At 45.1% G+C, this 11,304-nt stretch overlaps 1 protein-coding gene across 1 annotated transcript in view; it reads left to right on the top strand.

Annotated features, from left to right (window-relative positions):
• The first annotated feature begins 6,524 nt into the window (after positions 1-6,524).
• The window catches only part of LOC129327967 (vomeronasal type-2 receptor 26-like), a 43,581-nt gene continuing 38,801 nt past the window's right edge, over positions 6,525-11,304 (top strand). Inside the window, exons 1-2 of the mRNA XM_054976715.1 lie at positions 6,525-6,597; positions 9,400-9,549. Of these exons, the coding sequence (XP_054832690.1) occupies positions 6,525-6,597; positions 9,400-9,549 (223 nt within the window). The remainder of the gene's footprint in view (positions 6,598-9,399; positions 9,550-11,304) is intronic.

Here is an 11,304-nt window from a genome sequence, read left to right as displayed (position 1 = left end):
TCGCTGTCTCTGTCTTTGTCGCTGTCTTTGTCTTTGTTGCAGTCTTTGTCTTTGTCGCTGTCTTTGTCTTTTTCGCTGTCTTTGCCGCTGTCAAAGACAAAGACAGCGAAAAAGACAGTGATAAAGACAGCGACAGCGACAAAGACAGCGACAAAGACGAAGTCAAAGACAGCGACAAAGACAGCGACAAAGACAGCAACAAAGTCAAAGACAGCGACAAAGACAGCGACAGCGACAGCTACAGTGACAGCGACAAAGTCAAAGACAGCGACAAAGACGGCGACAAAGAGAAAGACAGCGACAAAGACAGCAACAGAGACAGCGACAAAGACAAAGACAGCGACAGCGACAGCAACAAAGACAAAGACAGTGAAAAAGACAGTGATAAAGACAGCGACAGCGACAAAGACAGCGACAAAGACAAAGTCAAAGTCAAAGACAGCGACAAAGACAGCGACAAAGACAGCGACAAAGACAAAGACAGCGAAAAAGACAGTGATAAAGACAGCGACAGCGACAAAGACAGCGACAAAGACAAAGTCAAAGACAGCGACAAAGACAGCGACAAAGACAGCGACAAAGACAGCGACAAAGACAAAGACAGCGACAAAGACAGCGACAGCGACAGCTACAGTGACAGCGACAAAGTCAAAGACAGCGACAAAGACGGCGACAAAGAGAAAGACAGCGACAGAGACAGCGACAAAGACAAAGACAACGACAACGACAAAGACAAAGAAAGCGACAGAGACAGCGACAAAGAGAAAGACAGCGACAGAGACAGCGACAAAGACAAATACCAAGACGAAGACAAAGACAGCGACAGTGACAAAGACAACGACCAAGACAGCGACAGTGAAAAACGACAGCGACAAAGACAGCAGCAAAGACAGCGACAGCGACAAAGACAGTGACAAAGACAAAGACAGCGACAGACAGAGACAAAGAAAAAGACAAAGACAGCGACAAAGACAGTGACAAAGACAGCGACAAAGACAGCGACAAAGACAAAGACAGCGAAAAAGATAAAGACAACGACAAAGACAAAATCAGCGCCTTTTTCTTTTTCGCTGTCTTTGTCTTTTCCTTTGTCCTTGTCGCTGTCTTTGTCTTTGTCTTTGTCGCTGTCTTTGTCTTTTTCACTGTCTTTGTCTTTGTCTGTCTTTGTCGCTGTCTTTGTCTTTGTGTTTTTCTTTGTAGCTGTCTTTGTCGCTGTCCTTGTCGCTGTCTTTGTCGCTGTCGCTGTCTTTGTCGCTGTCTTTGTCTTTGACGCTCTCTTTGTCGCTGTCCTTTTCGCTTTCTTTGTCTTTGTCGCTGTCTTTGTCGCTGTCTTTGTCGCTGTCTTTGTCGCTGTCTTTGTCTTTGTCATTGTCTTTGTCGCTGTCTTTGTCGCTGTCTTTGTCTTTGTCGCTGTCTTTGTCGCTGTCTTTGTCGCTGTCTTTGTCACTGTCTTTGTCTTTGTCACTGTATTTGTCTTTGTCGCTGTCTTTGTCGTTGTCGCTGTCTCTGTCTTTGTCGCTGTCTTTGTCTTTGTTGCAGTCTTTGTCTTTGTCGCTGTCTTTGTCTTTGTCGCTGTCTTTGCCGCTGTCTTTGTCGCTGTGGCTCTCTTTGTCGCTGTCTTTGTCTTTGTCTTTGTCGCTGTCTTTGTCGCTGTCTTTGTTGCTGTCTTTGTCGCTGTCTTTGTCTTTGTCTTTGTGGCTGTCTTTGTCTTTGTCTCTGTCTTAGTCGCTGTCTTTGTCTTTCTTGCTGTCCTTGTCTTTTTGTCGCTGTCTTTGTTGCTGTCTTTGTCTTTGTCTTTGTTGCTGTCTTTGTGGCTGTCTTTCTTGGTGTCGCTGTCGCTGTTTCTGTCCTTGTCGCTGTTGCTGTCACTGTCTTTGACTTTATCTTTGTCACTGTCTTTGTCTTTGTCGCTGTCGTTGTCTTTGTCGCTGTCTTTTTTGCTGTCTTTGTCTTTGTCAAAGACAGCGACAAAGACAAAGACCAAGACGAAGACAAAGACAGTGACAAATACAAAGACAGCAACAAAGACAGCGAAAAAGACAAAGACAAAGACAGTGACAAAGACAAAGTCAGGAACAAAGACAAAGACAGTGAGAAATACAAAGACAACGACAAAGACAGCGACAAAGACATCGACAAAGACAGCAACAGAGACAGCGACAAAGAGAAAGACAGCGACTGAGACAGCGACTAAGTCAGCGACAGCGACAGCGACAAAAACAAAGACAGCGACAATGAAAGCGACAAAGACAATTACAGCGACAAAGACAAAGACCCTGTCCCTGTCTTTGTCTTTGTCGCTGTCTTTGTCTTTGTCTTTTTCGCTGTCTTTGTCGCTGTCTTTGTCTTTGTCACTGTCTTTGTCTCTGTCTTTGTCTTTGTCGCTGTCTTTGTCTTTGTCGCTGTCTTTGACAAAGACAAAGACAGCAAAAAAGACAAAGACAGTGACAAAGACAATGTCAAATTCAGTGACAGCAACAGCGACAAAGACAGAGACAGCGACAGCGACACCGAGAAAGACAGCCACAAAGACAGCAACAAAGACAAAGACAAAGACAGCAACAAAGACAGCGACAAAAAGACAAGGACAGCAAGAAAGACAAAGACAGCGACAAAGACAGCGACAGCGACAAAGACAGCGACAGCAAAAAAGACAAAGACTGCGACAAAGACAAAGACAGCGACAAAGACAAACACAGCGACAAAGACAGCAACAAAGACAGCGACAAAGACAGTGACAAAGACAGCGACAAAGACAGCGACAAAGACAAACACAGCGACAGCGACAAAGACAGCGACAAAGACAGCGACAAAGACAGCGACAAAGACAAAGACAGCGACAAAGCGACAAAGACAGCGACAAAGCGACAAAGGCAGCGACAAAGACAGCGACAAAAACAGCAACAAAAACAGCGACAAAGACAAAGACAGCAACAAGGCAAAGACAGCGACAAAGACAATGACAGCGACAAAGACAGCGACAAAGACAATGACAAAGACAAAGAAAGCAACAAAGACAGCGAGAAAGACAGAGACAAAGACAAAAACAAAGAGAAAGACAGTGAAAAAAGACAAAGACAGCGACAGTGACAGCAACAAAGACAAAGACAGCGACAATGACAAAGAGAGCGACAGCGACAAAGACAAAGACAGCGCAATGACAGCGAAAAAGACAGCGACAAAGACAAAGACAGCGACAAAAACAAAGACAGTGCAATGAGAGCGAAAAAGACAGCGACAAAGACAAAGACTGCAACAAAGACAAAGACAGCGACAAAGACAGAGACAGCGACAACGACAAAGACAGCGACAAAGACAAATACAGCGACAAAGACATAGACAGTGACAAAGACAGCGACAAAGACAGCGACAAAGACAAAGACAGCGACAAAAACAGCGACAAAGACAAAGAAAGCGAAAAGGACAGCGACAAAGACAGCGTCAAAGAGAAAGACTGCGACAAAGACAGCAACTAAGACAGCGACAAAGACAGCGACAGCGACAAAGACAGCGACAAGGACAGCGACAAAGACAGCTACAAAGAAAAAGACAAAGTCAAAGACAGCGACAAAGACAGACAAAGACAAAGACAGTGAAAAAGACAAAGACAGCGACAAAGACAGAGACAAAGACAAAGACAGTGACAAGGACAAAGGAAAAGACAAAGACAGTGAAAAAGAAAAAGGCGCTGATTTTGTCTTTGTCGTTGTCTTTATCTTTTTCGCTGTCTTTGTCTTTGTCGCTGTCTTTGTCGCTGTCTTTGTCACTGTCTTTGTCGCTGTCTTTGTCTTTTTCTTTGTCTCTGTCTGTCGCTGTCTTTGTCTTTGTCACTGTCTTTGTCGCTGTCGCTGTCTTTGCTGCTGTCTTTGTCGCTGTCGTTTTTCACTGTCGCTGTCTTGGTCGTTGTCTTTGTCACTGTCGCTGTCTTTGTCTTCGTCTTGGTCTTTGTCTTTGTCGCTGTCTCTGTCGCTGTCTTTCTCTTTGTCGCTTTCTCTGTCGCTTTCTTTGTCTTTGTCGTTGTTGTTGTCTTTGTCTTTGTCTTTGTCGCTGTCTCTGTCGCTGTCTTTCTCTTTGTCGCCGTCTTTGTCGCTGTCTTTGACTTTGTCGCTGTCACTGTAGCTGTCGCTGTCGCTGTCTTTGTCGCTGTATTTGTCGCTGTCTTTGTCACTGTCTTTGTTGCTGTCTTTGTCTTTGTCGCTGTCTTTGTCACTCTCTGTCGCTGTCTTTGTCTTTGTCGCTGTCTGACACTGTCTTTGTCTTTGTCTTTGTCGCTGTCGCTGTCGCTGTCGCTGTTGCTGTCTTTATCACTGTCTTTTTCGCTGTCTTTGTCTTTGTTGCTGTTGCTGTCGCTGTCTTTGTCTTTGGCGCTGTCTTTGTCTTTGTTGCTGTCATTGTCTTTGTCGCTGTCATTGTCGCTGTCTTTGTTTTTGTCGCTGTCGCTGTCGCTGACTTAATCGCTGTCTCAGTCGCTGTCTTTGTCTTTGTCGCTGTCTCTGTTGCTGTCTTTGTCGCTGTCTTTGTCGTTGTCTTCGTATTTGTCACTGTCTTTGTCTTTGTCCCTGTCTTTGTCTTTGTCGCTGTCTTTGTCTTTGTCTTTTTCGCTGTCTTTGTCACTGTCTTTGTCTTTGTCACTGTCTTTGTCTCTGTCTTTGTCTTTGTCGCTGTCTTTGTCTTTGTCGCTGTCTTTGACAAAGACAAAGACAGCAAAAAAGACAGCAACAAAGACAACGACAGCGAAAAAGACAAAGACAGTGACAAAGACAATGTCAAATACAGTGACAGCAACAGCGACAAAGACAGAGACAGCGACAGCGACACCGAGAAAGACAGCCACAAAGACAGCAACAAAGACAAAGACAAAGACAAAGACAGCAACAAAGACAGCGACAAAAAGACAAGGACAGCAAGAAAGACAAAGACAGCGACAAAGACAGCGACAGCGACAAAGACAGCGACAGCAAAAAAGACAAAGACTGCGACAAAGACAAAGACAGCGACAAAGACAGCGACAAAGACAGCGACAAAGACAGCAACAAATACAAAGACAGCGACAAATACAAAGACAGCGACAAAGACAAACACAGCGACAGCGACAAAGACAGCGACAAAGACAGCGACAAAGACAAAGACAGCGACAAAGCGACAAAGACAGCGAGAAAGCGACAAAGGCAGCGACAAAGACAGCGACAAAAACAGCAACAAAAACAGCGACAAAGACAAAGACAGCAACAAGGCAAAGACAGCGACAAAGACAAAGACAGCGACAAAGACAGCGACAAAGACAATGACAAAGACAAAGAAAGCAACAAAGACAGCGAGAAAGACAGAGACAAAGACAAAAACAAAGACAAAGACAGTGAAAAAAGACAAAGACAGCGACAACGACAAAGAGAGCGACAGCGACAAAGACAAAGACAGTGCAATGAGAGCGAAAAAGACAGCGACAAAGACAAAGACTGCAACAAAGACAAAGACAGCGACAGCAACAGCAACAAAGACAAAGACAGCGAAAAAGACAGTGATAAAGACAGCAACAGTGACAGCGACAGCGACAGCGACAGCGACAAAGACAAAGACAAAGACAGTGTCAGACAGCGACAAAGACAAAGACAGCGACAAAGAGAGTGACAAAGACAGCGACAAAGACAAAGACAGCGACAGAGACAGCAACAAAGACAAAGACAGCGAAAAAGACAGTGATAAAGACAGCGACAGCAACAAAGACAGCGACAAAGACAAAGACAGTGTCAGACAGCGACAAAGACAGCGACAAAGACAGTGACAAAGACAGCGACAAAGACAAAGACAGCGACAAAGACAGCGACAAAGACAGCGACAGCGACAGCTACAGTGACAGCGACAAAGTCAAATACAGCGACAAAGACAGCGACAAAGAGAAAGAGCGACAGAGACAGCGACAAAGACAAAGACAAAGACAACGACAAAGACAAAGAAAGCGACAGAGACAGCGACAAAGAGAAAGACACCGACAGAGACAGCGACAAAGACAAAGACCAAGACGAAGACAAAGACAGCGACAATGACAGCGACAAAGACAATGACAGCGACAAAGACAAAGACAGCGCCAAAGACAAAGACAGCGACAGCGACAGCAACAAAGACAAAGACAGCGAAAAAGACAGTGATAAAGACAGCGACAGCGACAAAGACAGCGACAAAGACAAAAACAGTGTCAGACAGCGACAATGACAAAGACAGCGACAAAGACAGTCACAAAGACAGTGACAAAGACAGCGACAAAGACAAAGACAGCGACAAAGACAGCGACAAAGACAGCGACAGCGACAGCTACAGTGACAGCGACAAAGTCAAAGACAGCGACAAAGACAGCAACAAAGAGAAAGACAGCGACAGAGACAGCGACAAAGACAAAGACAAAGAGAAAGACAACGACAACGACAAAGACAAAGAAAGCGAAAGAGACAGCGACAAAGAGAAAGACAGCGACAGAGACAGCAACAAAGACGAAGACGAAGAAAAAGACAGCGACAGGGACAAAGACAATGACCAAGACAGCAACAGTGAAAAAAGACAGCGACAAAGACAGCAGCAAAGACATCGACAGCGACAAAGACAGCGACAAAGACAAAGACAGCGACAGACAGAGACAAAGACAAAGACAAAGACAGCGACAAAGACAAAGACAGCGACAAAGACAGCCACAGCGACAGCGACAACGTCAAAGACAAAGACAGCGACAAAGACAAAGACAGCGACAAAGACAAAGACAGCGACAAAGACAGCGACAAAGACAGCGACAAATATAGCCACATAGACAAAGACAGCGACAGCGACAAAGACAGCGACAAAGACAAAGACAGCGCCAAGGACAAAGACAAAAACAGCGACAAAGACAAAGACAGCAACAAACGCAACGAAAGCGACAAAGACAAAGACAAAGACAAAGACAAAGACAAAGACAAAGACAAAGACAAAGACAAAGACAAAGACAAAGACAAAGACAAAGACAGCGACAAAGACAAAGACAAAGACAGCTACAAAGACCGCGACAAAGATAAAGACAGCGATAAAGACAGCGACAAAGACAAAGACAGCGTCAAAGATAGCGACAAAGTCAGCGACAAAGACAAAGACAGCGACAAAGACAAAGACAAAGACAGCGACAAAGACAAAGAAAGAGACAAAGACAAAGTCAGCGACAAAGACAGCGACAAAGGCAAAGACAGCGACAAAGACAAAGACAAAGACAAAGACAAAGACAGCGACAACGACAAAGACAGCGATAGCGACAGCGACAGCGACAAAGACAAAGACAGCGACAGCGACAAAGACAAAGACTGCGACAAAGACTAAGACAGCACCTTTTTCTTTGTTGCTGTCTTTATCTTTGTCTTTGTCGCTGTCTTTGTCTTTGTCGCTGTCTTTGTCATTGACGCTGTCTTTGTCGCTGTCTTTATTGCTTTCCTTGTCTTTGTCGCTGTCTTTGTCGCTGTCTTTCTCGCTGTCTTTGTCTTTGTCGCTTTCTTTGTCTTTGTCATTGTCTTTGTCTTTGTTGCTGCCTTTGTTGCTGTGTTTTTCTTTGTCGCTGTCTTTTTTCTTTGTCGCTGTCGCTGTCGCTGTCGCTGTCGCTGTCGCTGTCTTTGTCGCTGTCTTTGTCTCTGTCTTTGTCGCAGTCTTTGTCGCAGTCTTTGTCACAGTCTTTGTCGCTGTCTTTGTCTTTGTTGCTGTTGCTGTCGCTGTCGCTGTCTTTGTCTCTGTCTTTGTCTATGTCGCTGTCATTGTCTTTGTTGCTGTCGTTGTCGCTGTCTTTGTCTTTGTTGCTGTCGCTGTCGCTGTCGCTGTCTTTGTCTTTTTTCACTGTCTTTGTCTTTGTTTTTGTCTTTGTCTCTGTCTTTGTCGGTGTCTTTGTCTTTGTCGCTGTTTTTGTTGCTGTTTTTGTCGCTGTCTTTGTCGCTGCCTTTGTCGCTTTGTCGCTGTCTTTGTCTTTGTCGCTGTCTTTGTCGCTGTCTTTGTCGCTGTCTTTGTCGCTGTCTTTGTCGCTGTGTTTGTCTTTGTCGCTGTGTTTGTCTTTGTCGCTGTCTTTGTCTTTGTCGCAGTCTTTGTCTTTTTTGCTGTCGCTGTCTTTGTCGCTGTCGCTGTCTTTGTCGCTGTCTTTGTCTTTCTTGCTGTCCTTGTCTTTTTGTCGCTGTCTTTGTTGCTGTCTTTGTCTTTGTCTTTGTTGCTGTCTTTGTGGCTGTCTTTCTCGGTGTCGCTGTCGCTGTCTCTGTCTTTGTCGCTGTTGCTGTCACTGTATTTGACATTGTCTTTGTCACTGTCTTTGTCTTTTTCGCTGTCGTTGTCTTTGTTGCTGTCTTTTTTGCTGTCTTTGTCTTTGTCAAAGACAGCGACAAAGACAAAGACAGCGACAAAGACAAAGACAGAGACAAAGACAGTGACAAAGACAAAGACAGCGACAAAGACAGCGAAAAAGACAAAGACAAAGACAGCGACAAAGACAAAGACAGGGACAAAGACAAAGACAGTGACAAATACAAAGACAACGACAAAGACAAAGACAGCGACAAAGACAGCAACAGAGACAGCGACAAAGACAAAGACAGCGACTGAGACAGCGACTAAGTCAGCGACAGCGACAGCGACAAAGACAAAGACAGCGACAATGACAGCGACAAAGACAATGACAGCAACAAAGACAAAGACAGCGCCAAAGACAAAGACAGCGACAGCAACAGCAACAAAGACAAAGACAGCGAAAAAGACAGTGATAAAGACAGCAACAGCGACAGCGACAGCGACAGCGACAGCGACAGCGACAGCGACAGCGACAGCGACAGCGACAAAGACAGTGTCAGACAGCGACAAAGACAAAGACAGCGACAAAGAGAGTGACAAAGACAGCGACAAAGACAAAGACAGCGACAAAAACAAAGACAGTGCAATGAGAGCGAAAAAGACAGCGACAAAGACAAAGACTGCAACAAAGACAAAGACAGTGACAGCAACAGCAACAAAAACAAAGACAGCGAAAAAGACAGTGATAAAGACAGCAACAGCGACAGCGACAGCGACAGCGACAAAGACAAAGACAGTGTCAGACAGCGACAAAGACAAAGACAGCGACAAAGAGAGTGACAAAGACAGCAACAAAGACAAAGACAGCGACAAAGACAGCGACAAAGACAGCGACAGCGACAGCTACAGTGACAGCGACAAAGTCAAAGACAGCGACAAAGACAGCGACAAAGAGAAAGACAGCGACAGAGACAGCGACAAAGACAAAGACAACGACAACGACAAAGACAAAGAAAGCGACAGAGACAGCGACAAAGAGAACCACACCGACAGAGACAGCGACAAAGACAAAGACCAAGACGAAGACAAAGACAGCGACAGTGACAAAGACAACTACCAAGACAGCGACAGTGAAAAAAGACAGCGACAAAGACAGCAGCCAAGACAGCGACAGTGACAAAGACAGCGACAAAGACAAAGACAGCGAAAAAGACAGCGAAAAAGATAAAGACAAAGTCAGCGACAAAGACAAAGACAAGGACAAAGACAAAGACAGTGAGAAATACAAAGACAACGACAAAGACAGCGACAAAGACAGCAACAGAGACAGCGACAAAGACAAAGACAGCGACTGAGACAGCAACTAAGTCAGAGACAGCGACAGCGACAAAGACAAAGACAGCGACAATGACAGCGACAAAGACAATGACAGCGACAAAGACAAAGACAGCACCAAAGACAAAGACAGCGACAGCGACAGCAACAAAGACAAAGACAGCGAAAAAGACAGTGATAAAGACAGCGACAGCAACCAAGACAGCGACAAAGACAAAGACAGTGTCAGACAGCGACAAAGACAATGACAGCGACAAAGACAGTGACAAAGACAGCGAGAAAGACAAAGACAGCAACAAAGACAGCGACAAAGACAGCGACAGCGACAGCTATAGTGACAGCGACAAAGTCAAAGACAGCGACAAAGACAGCAACAAAGAGAAAGAGCGACAGAGACAGCGACAAAGACAAAGACAAAGACAATGACAACGACAAAAACAAAGAAAGCGACAGAGACAGCGACAAAGAGAAAGACAGCGACAGAGACAGCGACAAAGACAAAGATCAAGATGAAGACAAAGACAGCGACAATGACAGCGACCAAGACAATGACAGCGACAAAGACAAAGACAGCGAAAAAGACAGTGATAAAGACAGCGACAACGACAAAGACAGCGACAAAGACAAAGACAGTGTCAGACAGCGACAAAGACAAAGACAGCGAGAAAGACAGTGACAAAGACAGCGACAAAGACAGCGACAGCGACAGCTACAGTGACAGCAACAAAGTCAAAGACAGCGACAAAGACAGCGACAAAGAGAAAGACAGCGACAGAGACAGCGACAAAGACAAAGACAAAGACAACGACAACGACAAAGACAAGGAAAGCAACAGAGACAGCAACAAAGAGAAAGACAGCGACAGAGACAGCGACAAAGACAAAGACCAAGACGAAGACAAAGACAGCGACAGGGGCAAAGACAATGACCAAGACAGCAACAGTGAAAAAAGACAGCGACAAAGACAGCAACAAAGACAGCGACAGCGACATAGACAGCGACAAAGACAAAGACAGCGACAGACAGAGACAAAAACAAAGACAGCGACAAAGACAGTGACAAAGACAGCGACAAAGACAAAGACAGTGACAAAGTCAGCGACAAAGACAAAGACAGCGACAAAGACAAAGGCAGCAACAAAGACAGCGACAAAGACAAAGACAGCGACAAAGACAAAGACAGCGACAAAGACAGCGCAATGACAGCGAAAAAGACAGCGACAAAGACAAAGACTGCAACAAAGACAAAGACAGCGACAAAGACAGAGACAGCGACAAAGACAAAGACAGCGACAAAGACAGAGACAGCGACAAAGACAAAGACAAAGACAGCGACAAAGACAAAGACAGCGACAAAGACAAAGACAGTGACAAAGACAGCGACAAAGACAAAGACAGCGACAAAGACAAAGACAGCACCTTTTTCTTTGTTGCTGTCTTTATCTTTGTCTTTGTCGCTATCTTTGTCTTTGTCGCTGTCTTTGTCATTGACGCTGTCTTTGTCGCTTTCCTTGTCTTTGTCTCTGTCTTTGTTGCTGTGTTTGTCGCTGTCTTTGTCGCTGTCTTTGTCTTTGTCGCTTTCTTTGTCTTTGTCATTGTCTTTGTCTTAGTTGCTGCCTTTGTTGCTGTGTTTTTCTTTGACGCTGTCTTTTTTCTTTGTCGCTGTCGCTGTCTTTGTCTCTGTCTTTGTCGCAGT

The sequence above is a fragment of the Eublepharis macularius genome, chromosome 4 (genome assembly GCF_028583425.1).
Source record: "Eublepharis macularius isolate TG4126 chromosome 4, MPM_Emac_v1.0, whole genome shotgun sequence".
Classification (NCBI taxonomy): domain Eukaryota; kingdom Metazoa; phylum Chordata; class Lepidosauria; order Squamata; family Eublepharidae; genus Eublepharis; species Eublepharis macularius.
This window is presented reverse-complemented; position numbering and strand designations above follow the sequence as displayed.